Source organism: Mesoplodon densirostris, chromosome 18, assembly GCF_025265405.1.
Source record: "Mesoplodon densirostris isolate mMesDen1 chromosome 18, mMesDen1 primary haplotype, whole genome shotgun sequence".
Lineage (NCBI taxonomy): Eukaryota > Metazoa > Chordata > Mammalia > Artiodactyla > Ziphiidae > Mesoplodon > Mesoplodon densirostris.
In genome coordinates, this window is record NC_082678.1 from 50,125,580 (window position 1) to 50,141,228 (window position 15,649).

General features: G+C 36.9%; 1 protein-coding gene across 1 annotated transcript in view; it reads right to left on the bottom strand.

Annotated features, from left to right (window-relative positions):
- Positions 1 to 15,649, bottom strand: part of TAOK1 (TAO kinase 1) — a 154,928-nt gene that overhangs the window by 15,666 nt on the left and 123,613 nt on the right. Inside the window, exons 14-19 of the mRNA XM_060082698.1 lie at positions 13,773 to 14,009; positions 11,252 to 11,380; positions 7,274 to 7,477; positions 5,193 to 5,432; positions 2,094 to 2,306; positions 1,017 to 1,199 (exon numbers count right to left, since the gene is read on the bottom strand). Of these exons, the coding sequence (XP_059938681.1) occupies positions 1,017 to 1,199; positions 2,094 to 2,306; positions 5,193 to 5,432; positions 7,274 to 7,477; positions 11,252 to 11,380; positions 13,773 to 14,009 (1,206 nt within the window). The remainder of the gene's footprint in view (positions 1 to 1,016; positions 1,200 to 2,093; positions 2,307 to 5,192; positions 5,433 to 7,273; positions 7,478 to 11,251; positions 11,381 to 13,772; positions 14,010 to 15,649) is intronic.

Consider the following 15,649-nt stretch of genomic DNA (forward strand, 5'->3'; position numbering starts at 1 on the left):
CTATGCCAGAAAAAGAGTAACATCTTATTTAGGTGGTTTTTTTAAGAATGTATTTTTTAATTTAATAAGGCATTCTATTTTTATCACAAGAACTGCAGGAAACAGAGGAAAATCTATGGAGCAATGGTCTAGAAACCATGACAACTTTTATTAAGTTAGCCAAGTACTAACATACAAAGGATCAATGGAGCTAAGACTATATCACCTGTTGGGAACTCATGGCTCAGGAATTCTGGAACATAGCTTTGAATTCTAGATACAATTATATTCTACTACTTCTCATGGCAAAACTTTCCTCTTTACCTTTCAAAATCTAAAAATCTTCTGTCCATCAGTCTTTCCCCAAAATACACACACACGCACGCGCGCGCACACACACACAGCTATAATACTTTAAAGGATGGAAAGGAAATGAATCTGGGGATTTTAGTCCTATTCTCTAATATATCTGACAAAGAATAAGTGAAAAAAAAGAGAGAAAGAAAGAAAAAAAGATACATCTAGAAGTAACATTTTCAGCTTGTGTAGAACTGGCTTTACCTTCTGTCCCCTAGTACTCTTCCACCAATCTGTATAGTTCCAGGCCCAGGATAGAAGAGTAAAGTATATATTCCAGATCCTTTGCCCCTGCCTCTCTCAGGCAATTACTAAAGTTCTTTTTCTTCACTATCCAAGTTTTTCTCCAATCTCTTTAGGTAGAGCTAGGTACACAAAAAAAGTGAGGAACATGGAGCCAGAGCTACTCTCTCACAATTCAACTGTCTTCACATAACACCATATCCTTCCTCTAGCAATTACTACTTAACTATATTCCTCTGATGTTTAGAATTCATTAATTACAAGGTTCATTACTGAAACAATAATTTTAAAGAAAAACACTACCAAAACTAGAATTAAGGAAATACAGTATGGTGAAAACAATCTAACGCCACCTCTCTTAATATGAAAATGTATTTATAAAATGTTTCTGATGAAGGCAAATACTAGCACAATTAACTTCCTTCTATTATCTATACCTTTTGTTCTAAGAGTGCCCTGCGGAGGGAGACCCTCTGTTCAAGTTCCCGAAGCTCTCGATCATGTTGTGCCTCAGCTTGCATCTTGATTTTGCTCTGATATGCATTTAACAGCTCCAGTTCCTGCTGCAGCTGCATTTTTAAAACCTGGCACTCTGCTTCCTGTGCTTCATCCAAACGCAGCTGAAAGAGAGGAAAAAACCCAGATATATCCTACTGTGAGCTATTTATCCATGACCTATGGAAAGGAGGTGTGAGAAAAGACAGACAACTCTTTTGTAGGATATACAATTGTTCTCTCTTGTATCTTGGAGTAAACATCTCTGAAAAAGGAAGGCACAGTAACCAGTGATGGTAATATGAAGATAAAAGCTATCATAATCTATTAGGAGAATGCCTGAATAATCATATTTTTCTTAAGAAAAATCTAGAATCTGATTAGGTGATGTAAGACTCTCAATCTCTTCTCTGCAATGGAAATAACTACAGAACAGGGACCAGCAAACTATAGCCTCCAGACCAAATGTGGTCAGCTGCTTGTTTTAATTAATTAATTTGATAGTCCACTAGTTAAGAATGGCTTTTACATTTTAAATGGCTATATAAGTACCCATATAATTATCCTCAATTTTGTATCACGGACTACAAAACCTAAAATATTTACTATCTGGCCCTTTTAGAAAAAGTTTGCAAAACTCATATAGAAAATATTTTGTATTTGCCTTCACTAAAATGTGACCATTTGGATCCCCAATACAGTACTACTTAGTGCTCACTGCTTAACAAAGCTGCTGCTCTAATCCTCCTATACCGTTGGGATATGTGCTGAACACCTGAGAGGCACTGGCAGAGCGCCTATTTAGAACCTCATGACTAAATGTATCAATGAGAATTCTATATAAATCATGCCTACCTCCAAGCAATGCAGAGAACAGGAAAAATATAGATAACCACCACTATTTCTCAAGCTGTAGGAGAGCTATCACTTCCAACCAGTATTTTAATTGCTGGAATTTCATTCATGTGGTGGGATGAAAGGGGCACTGAATTTGTTTTGCTTAAATAAAACGAACTCACAGCTTGGGTGGACAGCATTTCATTAATGCTGTGGTCATACTGTTCAGCCAAGATGGCTAACTTCCGGGTCTGCTCCTCCTTGAGCCGTTTCAGAACAGCTTTGTGCTCACTCTTTGGTGTAGTCTCCAGTAGGTGATTTCTTAATGCTTTGTACTGTCTGGTTTGGATTTTGCAGGTGTCCTGAAACTGCTTTTTTATTTGGAGTTCTTTAGACTGGGAAGGAAAAAAAAGATGTATATAATTTTTAACATATGGCATTTGTTATACTTTATGCTTATATGAAAATAAAGGCTACTAGGAGACAAGGAGATGAAAAACAAAAAGGTCAGACCATAAGGTTGCAGGTACAGTACTTTTCCACTTGGTTATTAGGTCAAACCATTACATTCTATGTATTTTTGTAACAAAATCTCTAATTTAAAACATTAGAATATCAAGAACCTTACTTTCTTCATAGGACTTCAGGTAATACTGATTATTTTACTAGTACATTTAGTTACAAGTAAATTTTTTTATAGATTTTTTTGATGTGGACCATTTTTAAAGTCTTTATTGAATTTGTTACAATACTGCTTCCATTTTATGTTTTGGTATTTTGGCCGTTAGGCATGTGGGATCTTAGCTCCCGACCAGGGTCTGAACCTGCACCCCTGCATTGGAAGGTTAAGTCTTAACCACTGGACCGCCAGAAGTCCCAGTGGCACCACTTTTAAATACTGTCCTTGGTTAACAAAATTCTTCCAAGTTAGCCAGGAATGGGACAATGACATTTAGACATTCTCTTCTACCTCTGTATAACAGCCTCTATTCTTTTAAAAGTTTTTAAAATATTGTGCCAAGAAAACTGTAATCATTCCACATCACTAGCCTAATGAGGGGGAAAAAAAAGCTCCTTGAAAAATGTTTTTTCTATAAGAAGAGTAATACTTGTACCAAGAATAAACTATATCCCTCAATGTTTGACTCAAGTGAAAGCAAGATGAATGTAAGTTACAGTTGTTTCTACTCATTTAACAATGACAAAACATCATCTGGATGCCAGATGAAGAAACAACAGAGCAGGCATATATCCAACCCATTCCATAGACATAGTACCCCAAACCCCCCACCCCAAATCCTAGTCAAATTACGTAAGTGCTAAAACTGAAGTCCCCCTATCTCCCTTTAAAGTCCTGGAAAAAGTTGGAAGAGGCAACCATTACTTAGGTAAATAAAAATGGGATAACTTGGCATTAAAATCAAGTCAGTTTTGTTCAAATTGAGTAAGTAGATAGAAATACATAACTAAGAGGAACATGATGGTTTTCTTCCCTAGTAAAGTAACAGAACAATCTCCTTTATGGAAAATCTTGAGCTCATCTGTCATCAGAAGGAGACATTCTATTCTAAATCTGACTATAATTGTGAAACATTATTTTTTGCCTCACTTTTTGTATAGTATCTGTGAAGATTACACTAGTATTTACAAGCTTTCAAACTGAAAAGGCAACAACAAAAAACAGGAATGGCTAAACATCAAACAACTCTATGCCAAGCCCTACAGAAATGCAGTCATATCAAATTTATGGTATGACGATAGAAAACTAACAAGCTTTCAGTTTGGTTTACTTCTGGGTGCTGCTGACTTTAAAACAGTCATTAATTTCACAGACATGTTATTTAACTAATCTTTTGGTGGGAAATTGTCTATTCTATAGCCGAAAGAGTATATACCTCTCCCCTACAAAGACAAAATAAATTTGAAAAATCATTATGAATTCCAATTTCCTAAGCAATGACTAATGAAGATTATGTGAGTAGTCAACATAAGCTACTCTGTAAATGATGTTAATTAGCTGTTTGGAAAACAAAGTGAAATTTTACTCAGGTTCACAAGGAAAGGGTAAAAACATCTTAACTTTGCTTCTATACTTTTGTTCAAGACAGCTTGCTTGAATGGAGTTGAGTGGGAATCAAGAGATACCATTGGGTGTGGTGTAGCTTCTAGATTTTGACACAGATTACCCCTGTGAATGAATTTCACTTCACTCCAGGACAGTTATTCAGATAAGGAGGTAGGGTTTTAAAAGAAAATACTGTGGGACCTGGGCCTTACTGGATGTAAATAAAAGTTTAAAATGCGAAATCATGTACAGATTAATTGAGATACTACTATTGATGAGAGCCTATATTATGAGTGGTTTTTGTTTTTATTAAGATTCATATGATTACACTTTTTCAAATATTTATTACAAGTTATAAAATTAAAATATTTCTTTGAATTGTTAACTCTGGTTAAATTTGATGGCAGGGACTGGACAAGGTGGCCAGAGGGACAAGGAGAGATGGAAACTTTTACCTTTGTAATACTTTGGTGTCTTTTGAATTTCATACCATGTGAATGAATTCCTCTGTACAAAGCAAATATAAGATTTAAAGTTCTTTGGTTTTATATATATCACCAACACTTGTCTTTCCTTATTTGTCTGGGGGAGGGCATATAACAACTTGCTCCACTCTGATATGCTAATTAAAAAATACATATCCCAACTACCATGCCATGGTCTCACCTACACTACCAAACACATAAAGAAAATAAGCAGAATGGGAGTAACACTGTGGTGATTCCACTATTCCTCTTAAGATAAGCACACACAATGAAGGGAGAGGGGGTAAAAAGGCATTTTTTTTTCATTCACTGGCTTCTGTACTGACTAGGAACTTACTGTCTTTTTTGGATACAAATCACACTAAGAGCAAATAAGATTCCAAAACTGTATTACTTGGAACAATAAAGAGAAGCCAACAGGTTAGTTAGCATGTTGACATGTAGACTGTAATGTCAGCATTGGACATTTGGGTACATTAAAATAAGAATTTTGATTCTTATTTATGGCACTCCCCACAGTTAAAATTTTTTCGGTACTCTACTGAGAAATACATGAGCAAAAGTCTGTAGCTACAGACACTCCATGTTAAAACTAATTAAACACGCTTAAAATGAAAAGAAAAAGGTTTATTCAATTTCTTCAAGACAGACTTTTGTCTTAGACTTTTACTGCTTATATGGATGCCTTTTATTCCTATTCCCCTTTGTCAAGAAGCTTAGGCTAAAGGTACCTTCAGACTCTTAGGCTGTTGTCGAACCTCCATGACATGCTTTCGCCTTAGTTCTCGTTCTCTTCGCTTATTATATTCCAGCTGGTTAGTGAGCTCAGTTTGATGCTGCAATCTGATCAACTCACAGCGCATCTTCTGAATTGTGTTGAGGTGGCGGAACTCCAGTTCTTGCATGGACTCATGCTGTCGCAGCAGCATGGCGTGCTCTAAGTCCTTCTGAGTCTGTCTTTTATTTAACTCCTAATCCATAACACAAAAGACAAAGGTATAATTTATTGCTGTACAATGCTAGGAAAAAAATTCCTAAGAAATAGATTAATCAGGAAGTAGATGTAATCCTCAGATTCAATAATGACTGCATAGTAAATATTAGATTTTATGACCTTTACTGCAGTAAATGGGCAATTAGTAGCACCAATTTCCTTATTCTATTCATTTACTATTCATTAATACTATTTTATGCAATAAGCTTAAGACGTAGCAAATCTATCTCAGTAGGCTTAATGTCCTTCCTTCTTTCTTTTCTTTCTTTCTTGTTTCCCAATTTTATATTTGAAGAGAACTCCTAAGCCATTCTTTGAATTATCAGAGTATCCTATTCAATTCTATTACATGCAGTATACCCAGCACAGTATAGTGGATAAGAACATGGATCTGGCTCTGCTACCTATGAGCCCTAAGTCCTTGGGTTAATCGTTTAAACTCTCTGTGCTTCAGTTTCATCACTTTTCAAATGAAGATAATAATACAGCTACTTCACAGATTTAATGTGAGGATGAAGTGAGTTCATAAATGGAAAGTTCTCAGAACAATACCTCGCACATGCTGCTCAATAAATGTTCTAATTCTTTTTTTTTTTTTTTAGATTAAGAAGAACAAGTGTAAAACACACACACACACACACAGAGAAGTCAAACCTACCCCCTTTGCCCCTGCAAACCCTTTCTCCAGAGGCCAACAGTTTGGTGCAAATGCTTCCCAACCTTCCCCATGCTTATCGTGAAACATCTATTACACAAAAACATACAGTTTTAAAAACTGAATGACATACGTTATAGGCATATAATGTGCTTTCTTCACCTAACAATATAATGGATATATATCCAGATCAGATCAGTATATACAGATCTTTTTTTAAGTTTCATAGTAAGCTTCTGCTTTGCAATACCATAATTTTCCATTTTTTGCTTGATAAATAAATTTTCATTAAATGTTTATGCATGATGCATCATATAATCATGTTATTATTTCTTTAGGATAGAGTTCTAGAAGTGGATTTGACAGATAAAAGCATATCTATCAATATATCAGTATCAATTTATATTCTTACCAACACTGCACATTTCCCAATGCCACTACTAGGATTCAATGTTGCTAGTCTTTTAAATTGTTCTTATTTAATTGATGCAACTGTTTTAATTTGAATTTCTTTAATTATTAGTGAATTTGAACAATTATGCTATACTTGACGTTTATTTTAAGCCACTCTTGTAAATAAATTAATCTGTGCTCACAGGTATCCCTGATAGTGAGAATATGTTTTCACTGACATAAGAGTTTCTACATTTGCCCAATTAATAATTACATGATTATAAAAAATGTGTTAAATGATAACACATACTTCATGGCACCCATTTCAGTTCAAAAGGTATAAAGTATCCAATAATTTTATGGTATTTAAAAATGAATACCCCTCTCATTCACAGATTTAATATGTATTTAATAAATATTTATTGAATACCTACTATGGGCCAAATACTAGGGGGATATAAAGACCGGAACAAAACCAGTGACTTTATAAAATTTCCATTCTAGGCAGGATGAGAAACTTCCCCCCAAAAAGTGTGTATGTGTAAGAGAGAGAAGTGCAGAGAAGAACACTTAAAGAAGAAGAAGGATTTGGACATTAGGGAAGGCACTTCTGAGGAGGTGGTATCTGAGGAGAGACATGAAGGGAGGAAACAAGCCATGTAGATAATCTAGGGAAGAAGAACTCAGGCTGAGGGAGGTACAAGTGCAAAGACCCTGAGTCTGGGAAGTGACAAACATACTTTCAGGAAATATTCTCGTTTCAAACGTACCTCCCTGACAAGGTCCTGTTCTAAGTTATGGCGCCCAAGTAACATTCTTCTCTTGAAGCGACGGCATTCCAGCTCTAGGTATTGTCTCTGACGCCGTAGAAGATTAGCCTCTTCTTCTGCTTGGAAATGCTGTATATTCTCTTTCTGTTTTGAAAGCCACTCCTGTTTTTCTTTTTTGGGGGTGCTCTGATTTTCATTCAGCTCCTGGCAACATAAAAAACAACTCAGTTAAAAATACATAAAAATTAATTGCATGAATATATCATCTGGTATTTGGTGCATTTAAATAAAAGTACTTAATCTGTGTCCTTTCTAATGCTCAAGGCAGGGCAATGACCTTAAGGAGGTAGGTAACATTTTCCTTTTCTTGAGTTAACTGGTGAAGTAGGACAGGAAAAGAGAAATGTATGCTAGAAAACATGCATACCTTTCAGCTTTACACAGCTACATTTATGATGGTTCCTAGCTTTAAAAGCACACAATATTGGTAAATGAAGTAAAACACATCATTCTTTAAATGCTTCCCAAGAAGAGACATAAGGCAGTGCTTTCAGGTAAAAATCATTTATATGAATATTAGGGCAAAAATACATTTAATGTGTCACTTCTTGGTTTCTGACATTCTAAGTATTAAGTTTTTGGCAAAATTATGGATAGACTCAGTATAAAAGAATTAGAAATTAAATGGAAAATCAACGAAACCATGGGAGAATAGAAACCCTTTTTATGAATCGTATTTAACTAAACAAACCAAAACCAGTGCTTTTCTATAGCATTTAAAATATCACCTTCCACAGTCCTGTGGACACAGGAGGTGGGGGAAGAGGAGGGTAGGAAGAATTGGGAGATTAGGATTGACATATATACACTACCATGCGTAAAATAGACAGCTAGTGGGAACATGCTATAAAGCACAGGAAACTCAGCTCGGTGCTCTGTGAAAACCTAGATGGGGGAGATGGGGGGGCGGGGGTGGGAGGGAGGTCCAAGAGGGAGGGGATGTAGGTATACATATAATTGATTCACTTCATTGTACAGCAGAAACTAACACAACATTGTAAAGCAATTATACTCCAATAAAAAAAATAAAAGTGAAAATAAAATATTACCTTACATGTGGTATATATATACAATGGAATACTCTACTCAGCCATAAAAAAGAATGAAATAATGCCTTCTGCAGCAACATGGATGGACCCAGAGATTATCATACTAAGCAAAGTAAGTCAAAAAGAGCAAGACAAATACTATATGATATCACTTATATATGGAATCTAAAATATGACACAAATGAACATATCTACGAACAGAAACAGACCCACAGGTATAGAGAACAGACTTGCTGGTGGCGGTGGGGAGGGAAGGACTGGGAGTTTGGGATTAGCAGATGCAAACTATTACATATAGGATGGACAAACAACAAGGTCCTACTGCATAGCACAGGGAACCATATTCAATATCCTGTGATAAACCATAATGGAAAAGAATATGAAAAAGAATATACATATGTAGAACTGAGTCACTTTGCTGTACAGCAGAAATTAATACAGCATTGTAAATCAACTATACTTCAAAAAATATATATGTATTATCTTACAAACTATCTAAATGAAAATGCATTTATATTGGGCCAGATGAGAACACTGACAATGCACTGAATGAGGCAAACTCTAGTATGATAATTAATACTAATAAATCTTCAACCTAAAAAGTAACAATGTTGCACAGTATATAAATAAGCCATCTTTCCTAGGTATAAGATAATTTTTCAAAGACTACTAACCTTATGGTCCTTCCCCTGGTTTTCAAGAAAGAGATCAGTTCTTTATAACTTTAGTTCATAAGATACACAAACACATTAAAAAAATTTTAGTAGTTCTAAACTTAAGGGTATATGTGTACACACACTATGGGAAGAGAAAGGGCACATAAATAATCAATCACCTGGGTATATTTTTCAAAATCTTTTACCAGGGAACTTCTCCACTAACGATTCTAGTATATCCCTTCCTCTATGCTAAAAATGATTGTTTTAAATGAACTCACACACATAAATACACACTAATTTGGCTTCTAAAAGAAAATGAATTTATTAGCTGGACTACCTGATATATGCCTAAAGCATTACCTAAAGCAATGCACCCATAAAACTAAAATCTCATTTAACTGGGAAATGGATCTGTAAAACCGCATTCTGTTGGATATTTATTTACAGTTGGGGACCTATTTACAGTCTTTTCAAACCCAATGTGCCAATATAGAGTTTGGCTTTTGTATTACAGTCACGGGAATATATTACAGGTTATACCCTTTAGAGTTAGAAAATTCTTTTCAATGAAGCTCAGTTGGCAGGGTATATACAGCAAGCTTTTGTGCCAACAATATGTCCATAATAACATTTAAATAAGTGCCTATAAATTCCTACACAAACAAAAGCATTATTAGCAAAGAGATTACTATTATTTTATTAAGGTCAATTAATTTATCAGCGCCCTAATAATTAATTACATGGACTAAAAATTTCAGTCAATCAGTCTGTAAAAGGGGGTCTAAACTGGGACATATCATTTCTCTCTCCTGACTACTATCCTGAATAGTTACACCCTTTCAGAAACTGCCTTGGAACAATCAAGGTGTTCTTCAAAGTCAGACTACATCTGCTTTTAAAAGAAGTTCAAAAATGCAGCACATGGAGAGCAAATAAATATGAAATCGTGGAATCATAAATAAATAATCAGTATGTTTTGCTATTAAAGAAAATGTGATGAGCAAGTATGTCTCTTATCCTTACTCTATGAACAAATTATTGTAATCTTCTGAGCCAAAAGTAAGAAGGTATGGTTTAATTTTTTTTTGTTTTTGTTTTTTTTTTGGCTGCGTGGGTCTTCGTTGTTGCACGCAGGCTTTCTCTAGTTGCGGCAAGCAGGGGCTACTCTTCGCTGCGGTACGCAGGTTTCTCATTGCGCTGGCTTCTCCTTGCAGAGCATGGGCTCTAGGCGCGTGGGCTTCAGTAGTTGCAGTGCACAGGCTCAGTAGTTGTGGCTCGCGGGCTCTAGAGCGCAGGCTCAGTAGTTGTGGCACACGGGCTTAGCTGCTCCACGGCATGTGGGATCTTCCCGGAGCAAGGCTCAAACCTGTGTCCCCTGCACTGGCAGGCGTATTCTTAACCATGAGCCACCAGGGAAGCCTGGTATGGTCTACTTTTAGAAAAAGAAATGTGTGGCTTCCTTTCATAGCTCAAGTATATTTGGGGGGGGGCTCCCTTCCTCCCCAAAGTAGTGGGGGCTGGGGCAGGAAAGGGATGTGGCAGGTGACAATGAGGGCCTGGCCTCCCCCTCCCTCCCAGCTGCCCCCGCCCTGCCAGTGCCCCACCTCCGCATTGTGGCTCCCCTGTAACCTCCTTTAATCTCATCTGTCTCAAGGGGAGCTCTGTTTGTCCGTGTTATTTATTGCCATCCCTGCCTGGTCTCTTGTCCCCACACCTGGCCCCAGGGCCTGTACGGAGGGACATGAAATAAATGTCCTGAAGCCCAATAGCCGTCTAGATCCTGATGATTTTGGACCCGTCCTTGGGGAGCCTGCCACCCGCCTCCTTGCCCTTTCCTGGGTCCTCAGGGATTCTAGCCCTGAGCCCAGGCCAGCCGCCCTTAAGTTGTTTTCCACATCGATCACAGCTCAAGTATTTTATTTCTAGTGAGTCAGTTATTTAGTAAGTGCATACGAAAACTATTATAAATAAAATAATTTATATTTTTAGGAGATGATTCTTTTTAGATCCTACTCAATTGAAGATCTCTGTTGAAGAGTAACTGTTGAAGAGTAACTGATTAAAGTTTGCCTTCATTCAAACTGGTAAACATTTAGTGGCCACAAACAACAAAAGAAGAATTTATCCTAATGGTTCTATAAGTCAATCAACATCAATAGATAAAATCAATAAGTAGACAACTGGCGTGAAAATTTTTATAAAATAGATACCTCCTTAAGCTGTTCTTTTCGAAGTTTATATTCTCTTTTCTGGGACTCCAAAAAGCTGTTTAATTCTTTCTTCTGTTGGGCCTGAATATGTTGCTGAAATTTTTTCTCTTCATTGGCCATCACTTTAGCCTATGGGAAATTTAAAAAATGGATCAAATTAGTTAAGTAGATTCAAAGCAACAGTTTAATTTACACCACTAAGGATATTTTTCCCCTTAAGAACATAAAATCAGTATAAGCATTACCAATACCAATTACTCAGCATCTTATTATTTGAATTTCAGAGAACCAGTAAAATGGAACTCATCCTTAATATGTTGATCTTTTACAGAATCAAAATGTTTTCACCTTTTTAAAAATTTAACAATATGTCCTCCCCCAAGAAAATAAAACAAATATATATCTATCCACAAATATAATTAAGTCATGACCTTTTATCTAGATTGATTTGTACATTAAATAATATAATATATTCCTCTTCAAATTAAACGCTGACTTTTTTTTTTTTGCGGTACGCGGGCCTCTCACTGTTGTGGCCTCTCCTGCTGCGAAGCACAGGCTCCGGACATGTAGGCTCAGTGGCCATGGCTCACGGGCCTAGCCGCTCCGCTGCATATGGGATCTTCCCAGACCGGGACACAAACCCGTGTCCCCTGCATCGGCAGGCGGACTCTCAACCACTGCGCCACCAGGGAAGCCCCAAAACCCTGACCTTTAACTTATATATTAAGTAATATGAAAATGTTAAATATTAGATACATATCATACTGTTTTATTTCTGATTATATAGGTAATGCATATTCATTGTAGATCATTTAGGAAATACAGGAAAACACAAAAAAACTTGTATGATTTTACCACCCAGAGATAACAAATATAAACATTTTGGTGCATACCCTTCCTATTTACTTCTATGCATACATACATTTTAAATAAATCTGTAATCATATTGCACAACCTGTTTCATGATTTGCCTTTCTAAATATGTATCTACCTCTTCCTGAGTTATTAAAAATACTATCCAATGTCCAACAGGATTCTAAAAATCTATACATTCTTTCATCAAATTATTTCAAAAGCAAATAATTATTTACTCTGTAAATTAGTTTGCCAAATTCTCTATTATGAGAGAGTAGTTCTTCTATTTTGGGGGGAAAGGCAGAACAGGGTAACTATAATAAGTAATGCCTCAATGTGGACAAGCCAGACACATTTCTAGATATTGTGTGAATTTACAGAGAAGCTTACATTTTACCTGACAAATGTGACTATCAAAATAAAATTTAACTGATGGGACATCAAAAACATTAGAAGAAAAGGTCTCACATAACAAGAATCCTAAAAAAATATACTTAAATCATATAGTAAAATGACACTTATTTGTAAAAAAACAAATGGGCTGGGACTTCCCTGGTTGGCCACTGGTTAAGAATCGGCCCTCCAATGCAGGGGACGCGGGTTCAATCCTTGGTTGGGGAACTAAGATCCCGCATGCTGCAAGGCAACTAAGCCCACGCGCCTCCACTAGAGAGCCTGCGTATGGCAAACTACAGAGCCCATGGGCTCTGGAGCCCACGTGCCACAACTACAGAGCCCACTCACTCTGGAGCCCATGCGCCACAACTAGACAGAAGCTTGTGAGCCGCAAGGAAGACCCCGGGCACCACAATGAAAGATCCCGCATGCTGCAACGAAGATCCCACATGTCGCAACCAAGACCCAACACAGCCAAAAATGAAAAAAATACCAAAAAACAAATGGGCTGACTTCCCTAGTGGCTCAGTGGTTAAGAACCCGCCTGCCAATGCAGGGGACACGGGTTCAAGCCCTGGTCTGGGAAGATCCCACATGCCACAGAGCAACGAAGCCTGTGTGCCACAACCACTGAGACTGTGTGCCACAACTACTGAAACCCGCACGCCTAGTGCCCATGCACTGCAACAAGAGAAGCCCTGAACTGCAACAAAGAGTAGCCCCCGCTCGCTGCAATTAGAGAAAGCCTGCGTGCAGCAACGAAGACCCAATGCAGCCATAAATAAATAAATAAATATTAAAAAAAACAACCCACAAATGGGCTAAATCTTAACCTGAACCTCTTTTATTATCTCTAACATTCTTTGTAATCTTCAATTATTCTCTGATATTAAAATTCTGCTATAAATTTAAGATAGGTCTCCAAAAATCACAAAGAGAATCATGAATGATTTTTCGAGACCTAAATCACCTATTCATAGGTGATTAACAATCTCCTCAGATAATCAGGGTACCTAGGGCCTAGAATGGTTGCATGATTTACCCACTGTGATACTATAAAACGATCAGTGTCAGGAAATAATCCCACATCTGTTGCTTCCCAGACTCAGTACTTGATATTATACAAGTTATATAAATGTTTTTTCTTTTCCCCAACTGATTTGCTTGGTTCTGGGGAAGATATATCCTAACATCAAAATGCCATCTTGGTTAATTCTGAGATGGCTACAATCTAGAGTAAATAAATTAATAATACTGAATCAGCCACCTCTTTTTCCATAGCGGCCTGATGTTTCTTGATAAGTTTCTCCATTTCTGCAGCAAAATTGTTACGTTGTGTTTCAAGATCTTTGTCTAATCTGAGGCGATGTTCATCCATCTCAGCCTTTAACTTATTTTCCAGAGTCATCAGCTGCTTTTGATGTTGCCGCCTCATTCTCTTATAGCCAGACATTTGTTCTCTAAGCTCAGAGTCCTGCTCATGTTCTTGCATTTGCCTTGTAACCTAGACACACAAACAATGGAGAGAAAAGAATAAAATTAAAGAAAACTTTTTTATTTCAGAAGCATTTTAGACCACTCTACTATTTAGCCAAGTAGACAATCACTGTAAGAGATTCCAGTGAGCAGTTTCCAATTAAATTTCCAGGCGGTCTCCTAAAGAAATAGCCACGTTGGTTCTAAAATTTATATTGGAATGTAAAGGACCTACAATAGCCAAAACAATCTTGAGGGAAAAAAAAGTTGGAAGACACACATTTCAGTAATCCAAACAATGTGGAATTGGTGGAAGAACAGGCTGGACAGATCAAAGGAACAGAATAAAATCTAGAAATAGACCCAAATATATTTAGTCAATTGATTTTCCACCAAAAAGTCAAGTTAATTCAAAGAGGAAAAAATGTGTTATCATCAAATTCTGCGTACGCAACTGGTTCTCTGTATATAAAAGCAAAAACAAAAATCTTGACTTCTGTATCACTCTATATACAAAAATTAATTTGAGAATCATTTGACATAAACACGAAATCCAGAATCATAAAGTAGAACAAAAACCAGAATATCTTCATGACCATAGCGCAGGCAAATATTTCTTGGGCAGGACACAAAAAGCACTGACTATAAAGACAAAAATGTATAAGCTGAATTTTTTAATTGAGGTGAAATTCACATAATATAAAATTAATCATTTTAAAGTGAACAACCCAGCAGCATTTAGTATATTCACGACGTTAGGCAACCACCACCTCTATCTACTTAAGAGACAGTTTTACCACCTAAGAAAACCCTGTACCTGTTATGCAGCTGCTCCCCATTCTCCCCTTTTGGTAACCACCAATCTGTTTTCCGTCTCTATGGATTTATCTACTCTGGATATTTCATATAAATAGAGTCATATAATATGTGACCTTTTGTGTCTGGTTTCTTTAATTTAGCATGTTTTCAAGGTTCATGCATGTTGTATAGCATGTATCAGTATTTCATTCCTTTTTATAGCTAAATAATATTCCATTGTTTGCATATACCGTAATTTGTTTATCCATTCATCCACTGGTGAATATTAATATCTGTGTTGTTTCCACTTTTTGGGTATTGTGAATAGTGCTGCTGTGAACATGTGTGTAGTGTACTTGTTTGAGTAACTGTTTTCAATTCTTTTGGGTATATACCTAGTAGTAGAACAGCTGGGTCATGTGGTAAATCTATGTTTAACTTTTTGAGGCATCATCAACTGTTTTCCACAGCAGCTGAACCATTTTACATTCCTACCAGCAACATACAGGAGTTCCAATTTCTCTGCACTCTCTCCAACACTTGTTATTTTGTTTTTTTCCTTTTCTTTTTCTTTTCCTTTTGTTATTTTTTAAATTTTTTATTTATTTTTTCTTGTGGTACGCAGGCCTCTCACTGTTGTGGCCCCTCCCATTGTGGAGCACAGGCTCCGGACATGCAGGCTCAGTGGCCATGGCTCACGGGCCCAGCCGCTCCGCGGCATGTGGGATCCTCCCAGACCGGGTCATGAACCCGCGTCCCGTGCATCGGCAGGCGGACTCTCAACCACTGCGCCACCAGGGAAGCCCTTTCCTTTTTTTAAAAGATATCTGTACCTTCCTGTTCACTGCAGCATTATTATTATTTTTTAAA